This window comes from Crocuta crocuta, unplaced genomic scaffold (genome assembly GCF_008692635.1).
Source record: "Crocuta crocuta isolate KB4526 unplaced genomic scaffold, BGI_CrCroc_1.0 scaffold27, whole genome shotgun sequence".
Lineage (NCBI taxonomy): Eukaryota > Metazoa > Chordata > Mammalia > Carnivora > Hyaenidae > Crocuta > Crocuta crocuta.
Window position 1 is genome coordinate 8,042,460 of NW_027532250.1, and position 16,924 is coordinate 8,059,383.

Genomic DNA, 16,924 nt, shown 5'->3' on the forward strand with positions numbered 1-16,924 from the left:
CCCCAACACACACACACACACACACACCTGGGCTTCCGACCCCCCCAACACACACACACACACACACACCTGGGCTTCCGACTGTTGCATCTCTTTCTCCTCAGCCTCAAGCTGCAGAACCGCATACACATCCTTCTCCATTTTCTCAATCTTGTCCCGGAACTTGAGGATGACATCTCAAGGGAAGGGAGCAAAAAAATTTTTAACTAAGGATAAACAGTTTGTAACTGATGAAAATAATAGAGATGTGTATTTAGCGACAAAAGAAAATTAGGGTTTTTTTTTTTTTTTTCTCACATGTGACTCTCTACACCACCCACCCCCAAAGAGCCTGTTGCTCTTGGAATATATTCCAAACTCCTAAGTGTGGCCCCTGCCTACCTCCCTGAGCTCCTATCTCCACCTTGCTCACTGTGTCCTGGGCCTTCTGGCTCTTCCTTCACTTTAACTTGCACACCAGGCCTGCTCCTGCCTCAGAGGCTTTGCCCTGGTTTTCTCTGCTGGCCACACCCTGTCTCCAGATCATTCACGACTGCCTCATTCTCATCACTCAGGACTCAGTTCAAATGCCATCTGTTCAGAGTCCTTTCCTAAACATCTTTGAAAGTTGCATCTCTCCTCCTGTCATGCTGGATCACGTCTATTATTATTTATTGTCTTTTTTCCACCAGAGTCTCAGCTGTTTTGTTTTCTGCTACATCCCTCATACCTGGATAGAATAAACAGCACGAGGCATGTGGTGGTACTCAGGAAATTTAGCAGACAGAATGAATGACATGAAAATGAAAACAAGATGAAAAAGACATCCATGAATGGAATAAATGTCTCAAAGGACATGTGCCCAAACGCTAACAGTGGTGAGCTCTTCCACACCAATTACATTCTGGCTCTTACTTACTATTTCCTAATACTGAACATAGACTATTCTTATAACTTTAAAAAATAATTTTTTGAAAGATTGTGCTTTAATGACCTCTACAGATAAAAAGGAAAGGCATGAAAGACATCTAAAACACAGAAGTGCTGACCTCTGATCCCAGTGAAAGGAAAGAGGACAATTAATAGGGATTTTACCCCAAGACGAAGCCTTCTCTTCCCAAAGGATGGAAAATAACCTAAGAGTGAGTCACTCAGGGCACACGTCATTATTCCCTTTCACACAGAAAGAGACTGAAGCCCAGACAGGCACGGTGAGACTAGCCCAGGGTCACTCAGGACGGAAGGGGCAGGACTGGGATTCAAATCTGACTCCTGACTGCAAGACACGTGCTCTCACTTATTACCCTCTGCCCCCAGCTCTGTCCCACAGAGTCTGACCGAGGACCCCACCCTGCCCACCCTAACTACCCTGAGCTGCTGGAGTGGTGCCTGCTCACCTTGGGGAAGTATCCGGGCCTTTACAGGGGCTTTGGCAGCTTTTACGATCTCCTTCAGCATCTTCCGCTCCTCTTCTCCCACCAGAGACACTGAGCGCCCAGCCCTGCCAGCCCGCGCCGTTCGCCCTACTCGGTGGACGTAATGCTTGATGGTGTTGGGCATCGTGAAGTTGATTACCTGGAAGGTCAAAGCCAGAACTGGGAGTTGGAGGGAAAGGAGACACAAACAAGGAGGCAAAAAAGACTCCCACCAAGAGTTCCAGGAAGATAGGCGCTGCTCACCGTTTTGACCCCCTCGATGTCAAGTCCACGGGCTGCCACATCTGTGGCCACAAGGATGTCAATCTGTTCGTCCTTAAAGCGCCTGGAAAATAGCCACAAACAGATGTTCACTTGGATACTTAAGCCCAAAAATGCTTGCAGGAGCCTGAGCCAGCAGAGAGAACACAAATCCCTTTGGAGTCCAGCAGCAGAGTATACAGTCAGAGTGATGATGTAAACAAGATCCTGAACATCAGACCGTCTAATACTTCACACAACACCTTAAACTTCCTGTAACACAGAACAAACGTAGTTTTGTTTATACCACCTTAAGCCCCAACTCTACAAACACGAAAGTCAGGAACCACAAAGCTAGACTATAGGAAGTAGCAATATGCAAATGTCCTCAGCATTCAAAATGGCCTTTCTTTAAAAAAGTAACTTTCAGCTGCCTATGATCTATGGGGATAGGTGGAGAATTCTAGAGGGTTCCTCCTTGCCTATCAGCATGACTCCATTCTATGAGAATTAAGCAAGAAAACAGAGGGCACAGCAAAGTAAATGATGAGGAAATGGTAGCTGGCTTTGATTCCAAATCTCATTCTATCAGACCAGGTATGCCCACTGCTCTGGAAAAACTATAGAAAACAAGACATGTTGTCTACGGCCATACCACCCTGAACGCGCCCGATCTCGTCTGATCTCGGAAGCTAAGCAGGGTCGGGCCTGGTTAGTACTTGGATAGGAGAACAAGACACGTGCTATGTCTTCCCAAGTCAAAATTTCCTGCCGTGGCCCCCTCAGCAACTGCCACTCAATCCCAGGGCACAAGTGTCATCTTTGGCGAGACTACAAGTCCTGAATGATCTAAGACAGAACCTTACAGCAGTTAGACTATATAATCTTTGAAGCGGGGAGCTGTACTGTCTGCATCCCCTGCCAATGTAAGCTCTGGGTGGGATTTTCCCTCTTTCCAATGAGGAGTCCTCTCTGAAGAACGGGTGGTAGCCTCAGCCCCGCAAAGTTTACCGGAGGGCCTCCAGCCGCTGCGTCTGTGACAGGTTGCCATGGAGCTCGCCCACCTGCAGCCCCATGAGCCCCAGGAGGATGTGCATGCGGTGGGCCTGCTTCTTGGTCTGGGTGAACAGCATCACGTGGTCAGTGAAGGTTCTTGTCAGCAGAGCTGGAGAGGAGAGAAGAGTGAGCTGGAAGCCACCTCCGATACCTATTCCCCCGCCCTCACCTGTGATGTGGCTGCTGTGCCTGGCCCTGGGGGAGACAGGTAATCCCTGCCTTGTGAGGCTCACATTCCAGGGCCAACTCCCAAGTGTGATAAATGCTGTGAGAGTGAAGGCAAGACGGGGAGGCAGCTTTAGGGCTGCCCTCTCTAAAGAGGTGATATCAGGCTGAATGACAAAGCACAAGATTTGGGGGAAGATTTCAGGCAGAGGAAAGAGCAAATGCAAAGGCCCTGAGGCCAGACAAGCTAGGTTTGAACAAAAGGAGGAGTGTGGCTGGGCATAATGAGCACAGGTATCAAGGCCGAGGACTCCAGGCAGGCAGGGGCCGGGTCCCAGAGGGCCATATAGCACTCGCCGGGGAGTGTAGATTGTGGTCTAAGAACGATGGAGAGACACCAGAGGCTTATAAATAGGGAGGTAACATAAGCAAATGTTTGCCTGTAAACGGTCACTTTAAATGATCAGCAGTGTGGAGAATAGGTTACCAAGGGACAAGAGCAGAAGTAGGAGCCAAGTACAAGGCCATTGCAACAATTCAGGCAAGGGAGGCAGTACCTCGAACCAAGGGCCAGAGGGGTGGTTGTGAGGGAAGTAGCTGTGTGTTCGGCGGGACCGAAGGAGGACTGGATACCAGGAAAGAGGTGAGGTGACAGAAAAAAGGGAGGAAGGACCTGTGGCCCAAGTGGCAAAGCACATAAATAGAAGTACCATGCAATGGGTCAGGGGAGCCTGACAGAGGAGGTGCAAGGAAACACCCAACCCCTAGAGCATGCTACCCACAAAGCCAAAGGACTCCAGCGCCCTGGGCTTTCACCTGCCACGATGGCTTCCCGGTCCCCTTCCCGATTGGGTCGGATCCGGATAAACTCCTGCCGTAGGAAGGGGGCCACATCCGTGTTGCTGTTCACAAATATGCGGACAGGATTCTTCAAGGAGACAGAAGCCAGATCTTTTACCTGCCCAGAACCAAGACAGAGATGCTCACTGGCCTGCCAGGAGGCGGGGAGGTGGGGAGGGGAGGGGGCAGTGGAGGCAAGCCATGCTTGCCCCAGGCCACCCCCTGCGGCCCAGCCGGGGTCCTCTGCACCCCTCCATTCACCCCACCAAGCAGAATTCCTGAGGCCCACCTCGTCCGTCATTGTGGCTGAGAAGAGCATCGTCTGGCGGTGGTGGGAACACATCCGGATGATCTCCTTCATCTGTTCCTCAAAGTACTCGTCCAGCATCCTGATGAACAGAGGGAAGGAATCAAGAGAAATGGACTGAGCTTACATCTGCTGCAGTGATGATGTAACTGGTTACGTTGCAGGCTCATTTATTTACTTACATATTAGTATTAATGGTTTACCGGTTCACCAAGATTCACTAAGAACTATCATTTGGCCATGTTTGCTTTATCCATTTTTTTGTTTTTTTTGGTTTTTCTGCAAAACTATAAGTTGTAGACATCACAACACCTTAATCCTAACTATCTCAGTGCATAATCCCTAAGAGAGTACATTCTCCTACATAAGCATGATGTCATTATCACACCCAAAACATTTAAATGTTTGAATAATATCTCAACTACGGTCCACATTAAAATATCCCTAACTGTCCCCAAAATGTCACTTTATAGCTGTCTTTTTATGTTTTTAGTCCAGGAACCAAAGTTCCTACATTGCATTGGCTGTCATGTTTCTTTGGTCTCCCTTCATCTAGAAAAGTCTCCTCAAGCTTTTTCACATTCTGTCTTTGTCTGATTATTTTCCAGTGACCTGATTCAGTAACTCATCGCTGTGAGAATGTGCAGGGGTGCGGCTGTGAACTTCCCTCTCCATCCGGAGACACACACGGTCACCGACGTGAGTTTGATACATGATAAAGGTGGGACCTACCAGTTCTCTTCACTGTAAAGGAACCTTTTTCTCCTTGTAGATAATATTAATCAGTAGTAGGATTACATTAACTCCAATCTGTCCAACTGACCAAATCCTTTTTAGTATTTCTCCCTCCAACTTAGGCTCCAGTCAAGGACCAGGTACATTTAGCTGTCCTGCTCCTTGACCGCCTTAATATGAACCTTCTACGGGCTTTCTTGGTCTTTTGAGACATTAACATTAAAAAAAAATTTTTTAATCTTTATTGAGAGAGAGACACAGAGAGTGCGTGTATGCATGAGAGCACGGGAGGGGCAGAGAGAGAATCCCAAGCAGGCACTGCCCTGTCAGCACAGAGCCTACTGCAAGGCTCACTCAAATTCACGAACTGCATTGCAGTATCATGACCTGAGCCAAAATCAAGACTCAGACCCTTTTAACTGACTGAGCCACCCAAGCGTCCCTAGATATTAACACTTTTTAATACAATTCCCTTCCCCTTCAAAACCTAAATCAGATCATGTTCCCTTTGCTTAGAAAGAGCTCCTTTACCTCCCTCAGGACTCAAGAATGGTTCATTTGCTCAGGGGGAATTAATCCATTATTCAGTAAACACCAAGCATCTATTAGATACCAGACACAATCCTGGACGTAGAGCAACAAGCTCTTTACAAATATGTTCCAGGGGAGAGGAGGGACACACACACCACACTAGCACTCAGGTGACAATGTAGGAGGTGGGAGAGGCACAGCGCCTCAGAGCATGGAATGCAGGAAGTGTTACCGGGGCCAGCGAAGGCTCTTTGGTAAGTGACAGCTGGAACAGAAACCTGAGGAGGCAAAGGTCAGTCCAAGCTGAGGGGACAGCAAGTGCAGAAGCCCCTACATGGGCTGACAGGACTTCCTGATGGCTGCTTTGTAGGTGGAAGAGGAGGACACAGAATGATGCGAAGAATTCTGCCCAGGACAACTGGAAGACACGGCTGCTAAGCACTGAGATGGGAAGAGAGGAGGGGCGTACGGGGTCAGAGCTCAGTTCAGAACCTGTTTAGTTTGGAGACGCTTCAACTGGAGAGGAAACCTGAACAGGCTTTGGGGTTATTTGTGGCCTCCTTCCCCTCCCTCCACCTCGATCATTAGTCCAGTTCATTGAGGTTCATTCCGTTTGGTCATGAAGGAAAGAGGTAAGCAGAAGGGACCTGTACAGGAGAAAGGGAAAGAGGGAGAGAGAAGAGAGAGAGATGAGGGAGGAAAGGGGAGGGGTGGGGGGAGTCCCCTATCACAGTAACAGAGACTGTTGACTCCTCACCGTGTGCTGCCACTTCACCTGTATTACTCCTTGAATCCTACCATAAGGAGGGTATTATTCTTAAAATGTTTTTTAATGTTTTTATTAATTTTTGAGAGAAAGAGAAAAACCAAGCATGAGTGAGGGAGGCGCAAGAGAGAAGGAGACACAGAATCAGAAGCAGGCTCCAGGCTTTGAACTGTCACTACAGAGCCTGACGCAGGGCTCAAACTCACAAACTGCAAGATCATGACCTGAGCCAGAGTCAAACGCTCAGCCGACTGAGCCACCCAGGCGCCCCTTGGTGGGTATTTATTCTTATCCCTCACTTACGTTTCCAAATCTCAGGAAGGGGCAAAGCCAGGATCTGATCTACCCTCCCTCTTCACCATCACATTACAGAGAGAGAGAGAAAAAAAAAGCAACATAATCCAGGCTAATGATGAACAGAGATCAAAATGTGAGGAGCTGAACCGGCACCACACAGGGCTATGTCAAGACCCACGCAGGGTAATGCAGTGGCCACGGCCCCGAGCAACTGGGGCCCCACCGCTTCAGGTGTACCTGTCAGCCTCATCCAGGATGAGCACCTCGATACTGCTCAGGTGGAAGGAAGGACAGTTGTGGAGGTGATCGATGAGCCGGCCTGGGGTGGCGATGAGGATGTCCGGCGCTGCCCTGAGAGCGGCCTCCTGAGACTTCACATCCAGGCCTCCTGCAAAGAAGAGCGCCCCCCCCCCAGGTGGCCAATTCGGTCAGTGGTTCGTCAGTATTGACGGGGCCCTACCACCTGCCACGTCTCATCCCAGATGCGGGGGAAACAGCAGAGGACAGGACTGGCGAAGGTCCTGCTCGTGTGGATTTTACAAGACACTGGGAGAGACAGGTCATTTCATTACAACTGTGCTAAGTATGAAAAAAGATGGTGAGACAAAGGCACTTCAGAACAGGTGGACTGGAACACCCACGGACTGACAGAAGCGGCTGCTGTGAAAACTAATGCCTTCTACGTTACCTCCGACTTCCCCCTGCACGGGGAGGGGGACATGAAGGTTAGGGAACAGTTATCACATAGCATGATCACAAAGATTCTGCCCCAAATATTTGATTCTTTATTCATACAAAGCAAAAATTACATTCTAAATTTATTTAATACCAAGAAAACTTTTTTGCCTCAAATCTTGGAAGTTTCCTTTTTCCAAGGCTGGTGAAGTCTCAGTTACGCCCTCTCCCCTCTCCCCACTACCTGCTTTGACAACACCTCATCTGCTTTTTGGGTGGGTTTAATCGTAGGAAGGCTTCCCTGGCACCCATCACCCTCAGGTGGTGGGGCACCCCCACCTGCCACCACGTCACAGTCAGTGACGGCCAGACACTCACCCACAGCCAGGCAGACGGTGATGTTGCAGAACTGAGCCAGCTGCTTGGTGACGGAGTGCACCTGGATGCCCAGCTCTCGGGTGGGAACCAGCACGAGCACGCGGGTGACGGGCGCCTGGCGGGGTTTGTAGATCAGACGCTCCAAGACAGGCAGGGCAAAAGCAGCAGTTTTACCTGCAGAGAAAGGCAGCAGCAAAGCAGTGAGGGGAGCTTGAGTCCCTTCAAGATTCAAGTTTTCACCTGAGCTCAGAAAAACTACAGATCTGTTCAGGAGGAAATGAAGCACAGTTTTTTTTCCATAAGGCTTTTTTTCTGGTTTTAAACGACAGCATCAATGTAAAAAATCTGAGAAGTACAAGAAAAATATGAAAACAATAAAAATCACCCACAACTCCAACTAGAGATATAACACTAACATAATAGTATCTATATTACCAATATTTTCCTGAACGGACAGAAATACAAAAAGACAAATTTAATGCGATAACACTATATATTCTGTTCAGTAATTCCCCCTTTAAAAAAGCACAACACATTGCCTGGCTGGCTCAGTCAGCAGAACATGCAGCTCTTGATCTCAGGACTGTGAGTTAGAGACCCATGATGGGGGTAGAGATTACTTAAAAATAAAAATGTATTTCCTGTTTCTTTAAATACTCTTTTTTTTTTTAATATTTTTATTTATTTCTAGGAGAGAGAGAGAGACAGTGTGAGCAGGGGAGGGTCAGAGAGAGAGGGAGATACAGTATCTGAAACAGGCTCCAGGCTCTGAGCTGGCAGTCAGCACAGAGCCCGACGCGGGGCTCGAACCCACGAACCGCGAGATCATGACCTAAGTGAAAGTCGGACGCTTAACCGACTAAGCCACCCAGGTGCCCCCTCTTTAAATACTCTTAACGGCTGCAGAATATTCTATCACGTGACTACTTCTACTCTATAATTAACTATAATTAACTATACTGATATAAAACACCATGATGAACGCATTTTATAAAATTCTTACTCCCATCCTTACGAAAAGAGGTCATGGTCACAGAGATACCCTAATAGGATACTCAGAGGTCACAGATTTCGGGGGGGGGAGGGGGTGTCTGGTGAAGGTCATATTTATTTACACATAAGCCCCAGTCACATAGGAGTGAAGATTTTATGAAAGGAATGTTCATCACAACATTGTATATTAGTGCAGATAACTACAAAGTAAAAATACATTATAGAATACTATGCAACCGTTTTTTAAAAATGAAGAGTATTTAAAAAAATAAGAAAATATAAGGGCACCTGAGTGGCTCAGTCAATTAAGCATCATACTCATGATCTCGGCTCAGGTCATGATCTCATGGTTTGTGCAGCCAAGACCCGCATCAGGCTCTGCACTGACAGCGGGGAGCCCGCTTGAGATTCTTTCTCTTCCTGCCTCTCTCTATCCCTCCCCTGCTCTCACTCTTAAAATAAATTTTTTTTAAAAACGACAAAAAAATTGAATGTTGAGGGTTTTTTTTTTAATTTTTTTTTTATAGTTTATTTATTTTGAGACAGAGAGAGACAGAGCGTGAGTGGGGGAGGGGCAGAGAGAGAGGGAGACACAGAATCTGAAACAGGCTCCAGCCTCCGAGCTGTCAGAATAGAGAATCTCGAACCCACGATCTGTGAGATCTGACCTGAGCCGAAGTCGGACGCTTAACCGACTGAGCCACCCAGGCACCCCTGTTGAGGGTTTTTTAAAGGGAAATTAATAAAGAGAATATACAGTGTTACCGCGTTACAATTTATATTTGCATACTTTTTTAATACTTAGTCTTTTTTTTAATTTTTTAAAAATTTATTTCTGAGAGAGAGAGAGATTGAGACAGCATGAACAGAGGAGGGTCAGAGAGAGAGGGAGACACAGTATCTGAAGCAGGCTCCAGGCTCTGAGCTGTCAGCACAGAGCCTGACGCAGGGCTCAAACCCACGAACTGTGAGATCATCACCTGAGCCGAAGCGAGATGTTCAACCGACTGAGCCACCCAGGCCCCAATATTTAGTCATTTTTTTTTTTTAATATTTATTTATTTCTAGGAGAGAGAGAGAGAGAGAGAGAGACAGTGTGAGCAGGGGAGGGTCAGAGAGAGAGGGAGTCACAGACTGAAACAGGCTCCAGGCTCTGAGCTGCAGTCAGCACAGAGCCCGACGCAGAGCCCAAACACATGAACCACGAGATCATGACCTAAGCGAAAGTCGGACGCTTAACCGACTAAGCCACCCAGGCGCCCCAATATTTAGTCATTTTTGAAAGACAGAATGTGAATAGGGGAGAGGCAGAGGGAGGGGAACAGAGGATCCAAAGCAGGCTCCTCGCTGACAGCAACAAGCCCAATGAGGGACTCAAACTCATAAACTGTGAGATCATGACCTGAGCTGAAGTTGGACATTTCAAACGACTGAGGCAGCCAGGCGCCCCTGTGTTTGCATATTTAGCGAAGTGGCCCTCGGGTAAATCAGCACAGACCCTTGCTGCAGGCTGAACACCCTCCTTCTGCCTCCTCCTCTTACCTGTCCCAGTGGCTGCACAGGCACAGATATCCTTTCCCAGCAGGCCCACGGGTATGCATGCCTTCTGGATGGGGGTGGGCTGCTTGAAGCCCATGGCTGTAATGGCCTGAAGAAAAAAGACAGGGTCAGACAGGAGGGGGAGGAGTCGTCTCAGCATGAAACAAGCAGGTGGTAACTGCTTCAATTCTTCCTACTGGTCATTTGTTCCACATTCACCAAGTACCTGCTGTGTGGGAGACCCGTTCTATGCATGGAGGATATGGCAGGAAACAAAAGAAATAAAAATCCTACCCTTGGCAATCTTAGAATCTGGTTGAATAAAAAAGATCAAAAAGGAACACGTGCTGTATGGAGATAAACTCTATGGAGAAAACTATAGCAGTCAAGGGGGCTCGGGAGGAGGAGTTTACAGTAGGGCCAGGGAAAGTCTCACTGAGCAGACACTGAGTAGAGCCCTGAAAGAGGTGAGGAGCACCCCGAAAGATTACTGGAAGAATCTTCCAGGCAAAGAGAGGAGTAAGTGCCAAGACCCTGAGGAAGACGACGCCTAACCTGTTTGAGGGCCAATGAGTACTAGGAGACATCTCCAGGAGGCCAGAGGGGCTGGGCCTTGCAGGCCAAGATGGAACTTTTGTTTAAGAGGGTTCTCTGGCAGCTGTGTGGACAAAGGAATTCAGGGAGGCAACGAGCCCAGCTTAGGGCTGGGAGCCTAGTTAAGGGGTGACTGCAATAATCCCACGGTTGCCAAAAGAAGCCAGTACCTTCAGAAGAGGGCGAGAAAGGTTCATGTCCTGGAAAGAGAGGTTTTCATCGTACTGGGAGGCATCTTCAAAAAATCCTCCTGCTTCCTACACCAGGAAATCAAAAGACGGACCAAGAATTCAGCAAAATGGGCCCAAGAAAACTAACTGGCCTTAAAAATCCAGTCAGCTTGCAAAAGTAAGCTGCACGCTGTTTTCCACACCCACCCTCACCTGTCCTTTCTTCTTCTTCTTCCGCTCCTTTACTTTGAGTGTATCTGTGGAGAAAAACGGAGCTGACAATCAGGGCTCATGTGTACTGAGCATGCACAATCGGCTAGATGCTGTCCTAAGTGCTTTATGTGGATACCTCACTGACTCTACCTCACAGCCTGAGGGAGCTATTGTCATTAGCCTCGGTTCACAGATGAGGACACCGCGCAGCAAACTGGGCAAGTTCCAAAGACCACCATGCTGTATTATCATACTTTAGCACTCGTTTCTGCAAGAAATAATTACGGAGCACCCCTTCATGGCTGGGCCCATCTGAGGTGGGATGTGGGGGACCTACCATCCCAAAGAGGTCTGAGTCTTAGAGGTGCCAGCAGCTGTGTGGGGCTGGGAATGGGGAAAAAGGTAGTCTGCCTGCAAAGTACAACAACTGTAACAAAATCCCAAGAAAAAAGAGAAGCTAGAAGGAGGTCAACAAGGAGACCTTAAATGGAACTGTGCAGAAGAACATAGGAAATCCTCCAAAGGAAAGACAGACCCTTTCCAACTTCCTGTCCCTGCTTCTGACATCGCCTCTGTAGCATCTACCTGCTTTGGTGAGGATGTTCTCATCAGCTGACGAGTAATCAGTCTCTGAGTCTTCATCTTCTGAGCCTTCCTCATCTTTCCCTTCAAAGTCTTCCTGCTCCTCTGGTTCAGAGCCCTCCTTTGCTTCCTTCTCCTTCTCTGACTTCCCAGACTTCGCTTCTTTATCCTAGAAAAAATGTTTAGTAAAGCAAGGCAACTACAAAGCTTCAGGAAATCCAGAACCTCTGAAGAGCAATCTTATGCTCTCCAGCCTGGGCATAACTCTATGTGGATTCTTCAGGAATTTAACAACAGACACAGAAGCCTGTCTGCACCAGCCGCGTTCCAGTTCAGGCTTAAAGAAAAACAATAGGGTCCTGTTGAGGGTAAAGCCCAGGGCTTAACTACCCAGAGAAGTACCTGCTTTGCTTTCTCACCTCTGTTTTCCTTTTCTTGCGAACTTTCTCAATCTTCTCATCTAATGTAGTGGCTGCCCTCTGCTGATAAAAATAGACGAAAAAGAAACACAGTTATTGTAAAGAGACAAAGCAAGGTTTCTCTGAGGGTTGAGTCTCAAATGTTAAGAAAAGTCTTGTCTGTCCTTGGACAGATTAGTCAATCTGCAGATTATTCACAACAAGAACAACAACAAACTTAACAGCCAACTGTGAAAAATCTTGACCTAGAACCAAGAACATCCACAGTTCAGAAAGTGTTTACTATTTAGAACAATATAATTACAAAGAGATGTCATATTTAGATCTGAATGCTACTTAGAAAAATCCTTCCCCATGCCAACCAGACAGAATTTGTGATTTTTTTCCCCTTCTCAGTATGTTTTCAGAGAATGCCTTTCTAATGAAGGAAATAAGATATTTCTGAAAGTTTATTTACTTATTTTTAATTTTTTTTATTTATTTCTGAGAGAGAGAGAGAGACAGCATGAGCAGGGGAGGGTCGTAGAGAGAGGGAGACACAGAATCTGAAACAGGCTTCAGGCTCTGAGCTGGCTGTCAGCACAGAGACCGACGTGGGGCTCGAACCCACCAACCATGAGATCATGACCCGAGCCGAAGTCGGACTCTTAACAGACTGAGCCACCCAGGCGCCCCGATGTTTCTGAAACTTTAAAACATCATCTATAGATCGATTAATGTGTTTGTAACGAATCTGTAATATACCAATTTTGCAACAATTTTACACTTTGGTTTTAATCAAGACTGTGGGTTATCTGTGACCACTTCTCCCCACCCCACATATTTACTTCCAAGAGTTCTAGTATCTGCTGAATGTAAGCAGGTGGCAAAAGGCAGTGAGGTCCGGGTTAGACCCCAAAACCTACTGTCCAACTCTAACAGCCCATGGCCTGAAACTGCCTATCTCCGTCAGTTCTCACCTTCTTCTTGAGCTGGCTCATCACATCAGCCATGGCCCAGCTGCCATCGTACGCCCCCTCCTTCTCAGTGAAAACAAAGTCAGGGTTGAAATCAGCACTACGGTTCTTCCGCAAGGCTTTCTGCTTTCTGCCCAGCACAATGGGCCCCTGGGAAGAGGGAGAAACAGGGTGAGTCTGGTGCTGAGATGCAAGAGCATAGAACAGGAACCTACAATTGTCGTGGGAGATTTTAACACAGTTTTCTCAGTAACTGACAGGTAATGGAGACAAAAAATAAGTGTCTGTAGAAAATCTGAAGAGCACAATTAATAAGCTTCATTCGAGGGAACATGGAGAGAACACTGCACCTAACATCAGAGAATGCATATTCCGAACAAACATGGAATAGGTGCAAAACCGGATCACATAGGAGGCCTTTAAGCAAATCTTCAAAGTTTCAAAAAATCAATGTTACACAGATTCTTTTCTCTCGCCGCAATTCAATTAAGTTTAGAAATCAATAACAAGGGGCGCTTGAGTGGCTCAGTCGGTTTAGCATCCAACTCTTGCTTTTGGCTCATGTCATAACCCCACAGTCATGGGATTAAGTCCGCATCTGTCTCTGCCCTGAGCATGGAGACTTTTTAAGATTCTCTCTCCCCCTCTACCTCTCTCTCTCTAATAATTATTTTTGAAAAATAACAAAAAACCCATACATGTGAAAACTGGAAAGGGAGGAACACTGGCTGAACTATGGCTTCCAAGAACTAAAAAGTGCTACGCTGACTTTTTTTCCTTACTTGAGTTAAACAATTTCATGAGAACTCTCATGCTAAACCTTATTAGCAGTAATGATTGCATATCTTTTCTTAGGTACTTAGTTTAACTATCAATAGCTATGTAGCACTTCATATATCAATTTTTGCATTATCATTTGCCATATTTGCCACAGTCCTTTTTTACCATAACTTTACATTCAAGAAATAAAAAGATTCTAGGGGCGCCTGGGTGGCTTAGTCGGTTAAGCGTCCGACTTTCGCTTAGGTCATGATCTCACGGTTCGTGGGTTCGAGCCCCGCGTCGGGCTCTGTGCTGACTGCTAGCTCAGAGCCTGGAGCCTGTTTCAGTCTGTGACTCCCTCTCTCTCTGACCCTCCCCTGCTCACGCTGTCTCTCTCTCTCTCTCTCTCAGAAATAAAACATTTAAAAAAATAAATAAATAAAAAGATTCTAGCTGCGAAGCAGACAATACCCTGGGGAAGAGGGGTGTAGAAGGTGTTCAGAGAAAGGGCTGGAGACCAGGCATGTTAGGATGCTGGGTCCCCAGGCACAAGATCTCAACAGCCTGGACTAGGGTGGGAGCAGTGTAGTTAGAGAAACCGGGAGAAGCTAAAGAGAGATTCCTGAGCCAACCAGCACAAGCCTGGAGGAGAGTGAGAAGGAACCTGTCAAGGATGACACCCAGGTTTCTGGCTTGAGATGGAGCAGGTTGGTAAGGTGAGGGAGACCTGAGTTCAGCTTTGATACTAAATTTGTTGAGGGCCCCGAACACTCAAGTGGACGTGTCTGTAGGCAGATGAGGCCACCGTGGAGCAAACACCCGGGCTGGATCTTTGAAGGGTGAGCACCTTTTACATATCACTGTTCCCCTTTTAACTGCCATAGTGCTTAATGTCTGTAACCCTCCCACCCAACATGAGCTTCAGGAGAATGGTATCCTTGCCCATCTTGTTCACTGCTGTGCCCCCGAACGCTTGACACTAGGTGTAGCAGCACATGTTAAGTGTTCAAAACTACTGGCTTAATGAACGAATCCCTGCTCAGGAATCAGGCCTGGCCTCGCCCCTTGGATCTCTACTACACAGGGCGTGGGTTCAACATCAGTTCAGTGATGGATATTGAGTTCACCAAAACGACGCAGCACGCTACAGGCATCGGAGGGAGGTGATGAAAAGTTAGTGGCAAGCACATTGAGGAAGATCTTGGGGCCCCCTTCTGGGGTCACCTGCCGGCCTGGCAGGCGGACGTTGAGGAGTTGAGGGCAGGGGCCGAAGAAACACGGACAAGCGAAGCAGTCCCAGAAATATGAATGCGCTCCGCGGCGCCCCCAACCCCGATCGGGTCATACCTCCTCCTCCTCGTCCGCGGAGTCAGACTCCGGCTCCACCGGCACCTCGTCATCTTCGCCTATGGTCCCGATTAAACCCAGCTCCGCCAGCATGCTGCCGCAGCACCACTTCCGGAAACCAGCTCGCGCGCAAACCAGCCCTTACTTGCCAAAGACCTCCTCGACGCCGCTGCGCATGTGCTAACGTCACTTCCGGCTGGGGGCAGGTTCCGCGGCGCTCCCTCCCCGAGCGCGGAGTGCGCACGCGGCGATCTGGGAGGCGCCTTCGGGGGACGGAGTTGCGCGCCGGGCGGGGCGGGGCTTCGGTGAATCCCTTTGTCTTGGTTCGCCGGCTGCAGTGTGCGCCGTGCGAGGTGGGTTCGCCGGCCGAGCTCTGTCCGGGTATCTACGGACAGTTGTGGCAATAAGTACGAAAGTACGATACATGCTTAGCGAGGAATGCCACTGCCTAGTGGAGTTACGTGTTTCTAAGCTTTTTTCCCACAATAACGTTTATTTTCATAAAGAAAGTTAGAAAGAATAGCTAACGCTTATTTTCTTAAATTTTTAACGTTTTATTTTATTTTTTCAGAGACTGAGACAGAGGGCGAGCAGGGGAGGGGCAGAGAGAGAGAGGGGACAGACTCTAAAGCAGGCTCCAGGATCTGAGCTGTCAGCACACAGCTGGGCTCAGGGCTGGAACCTGATGTGAAGTCGGACTTGGCCCCCCAGGCGCCCCAGATAGCTAACGCTTACATAAGTCACGGTGTGCCGAGAACTGATTAGAACTGATTACAGTACTTGCACGTGCATTAACTAATTTAATCCTCATAGCAAGCCTAGCAGAAAGTACCATTATTATTGACATTTTATACACGGGGAGGCTGAGGCACAGGGCAGCCCTCCCCCCCCCCCCCAAGGTCACAGAGCCAAGATTAGAAGCCAGGCAGTGTCCGGAAGGTAGGTCCCAGAGCTTACCAGGAACTTTTCCTCTTCTTTTTGGTGTGGAAATCCTACTTGTAAATACAGCTCATTGATTGCCTGCTCACTGATTGCCCCCTTTGGCAACTTGCCCTAAACATCACCTGGAACAGGTACTTCTCCCAGACTACCTATCCTTGTTGGCTCTTTGCTCCTTCCATGTCAACACCAATTGTTCAGTTACCTTTTGCGTGCGTGTATGTGACTTTTACCATTTAAAAAATTTTTTTAATGTTTATTTTTGAGAGAGAGGGAGACACAGAATCCGAAGCAGACTCCAGGCTCTGAGCTGTGAGCACAGAGCCCGATGTGCGGCTCAAACTCACAAACCAAACTGGGAAATGATGACCTGAATTGAAGTTGGTCGCTTAACGCCCTGAGCCACCCAGGCGCCCTGATTTTTACCATTTTTAAATGTATAGTTCTCTGTAATATGTTTCCAGAATTTTTTCATGAATGCAAACGAACCATTCTTCTCTCTCCCAGTCCTTGATAACCTTTCACCAACTTTCTGTCTCTATGAATTTGCCTATTCTAGATATTTCATGTAAGTTGAACTACACAATATTTATGCTTTTGTGTCTGGCTTATTTCACTGAACAGTGTTTTTTCAAGGTTTGTCCATGTAGCAGGTGTCCGAACTTTACAGAGGCTGCATGATGTTCTGTCGCATGTATATACCACATTTTGTTTACCTGTTCATCAGCTGGTGGGCACTTGGGTTCTTTCCACCTTTTGGCTATTGTGAATACTGCTTCAATGAATAGTGACAAATAATATTTGAGTCTCTGTTTTCAATTCTTTTGGGTATACATCTAAGAGTGAAATTGCTGGGTAATATGATAATTCTAATGTTTAGCTTTTTAAGGAACCACTAAAACTGTTTTCCACAGTTTCTACACCATTTTATATTCCCACTAGTAATATATAAGGCTTAAAGTTTCTCCACATCCTTACCAACACTTGCTATTTTCCATTTTGGGT

The 16,924-nt window shown here is 47.4% G+C and overlaps 1 protein-coding gene across 2 annotated transcripts in view; it reads right to left on the reverse strand.

The window, feature by feature from the left end:
* DDX27 (DEAD-box helicase 27) overlaps positions 1-15,105 on the reverse strand; it is a 21,132-nt gene extending 6,027 nt beyond the window's left edge. Inside the window, exons 1-15 of one of the 2 annotated variants that reach the window (XM_077778282.1) lie at positions 14,981-15,105; positions 12,875-13,021; positions 11,916-11,978; positions 11,500-11,665; positions 10,915-10,958; positions 10,702-10,788; positions 9,941-10,046; positions 7,406-7,579; positions 6,590-6,740; positions 4,006-4,105; positions 3,693-3,834; positions 2,667-2,820; positions 1,659-1,740; positions 1,377-1,554; positions 70-176 (exon numbers count right to left, since the gene is read on the reverse strand). In XM_077778282.1, coding sequence (XP_077634408.1) covers positions 70-176; positions 1,377-1,554; positions 1,659-1,740; positions 2,667-2,820; positions 3,693-3,834; positions 4,006-4,105; positions 6,590-6,740; positions 7,406-7,579; positions 9,941-10,046; positions 10,702-10,788; positions 10,915-10,958; positions 11,500-11,665; positions 11,916-11,978; positions 12,875-13,021; positions 14,981-15,073 — 1,794 coding nt within the window. In that variant the 5' untranslated portion in view covers positions 15,074-15,105. The remainder of the gene's footprint in view (positions 1-69; positions 177-1,376; positions 1,555-1,658; positions 1,741-2,666; positions 2,821-3,692; positions 3,835-4,005; positions 4,106-6,589; positions 6,741-7,405; positions 7,580-9,940; positions 10,047-10,701; positions 10,789-10,914; positions 10,959-11,499; positions 11,666-11,915; positions 11,979-12,874; positions 13,022-14,980) is intronic. The other variant, XM_077778283.1, reaches the window with a different exon arrangement.
* Positions 15,106-16,924: the final 1,819 nt, after the last annotated feature.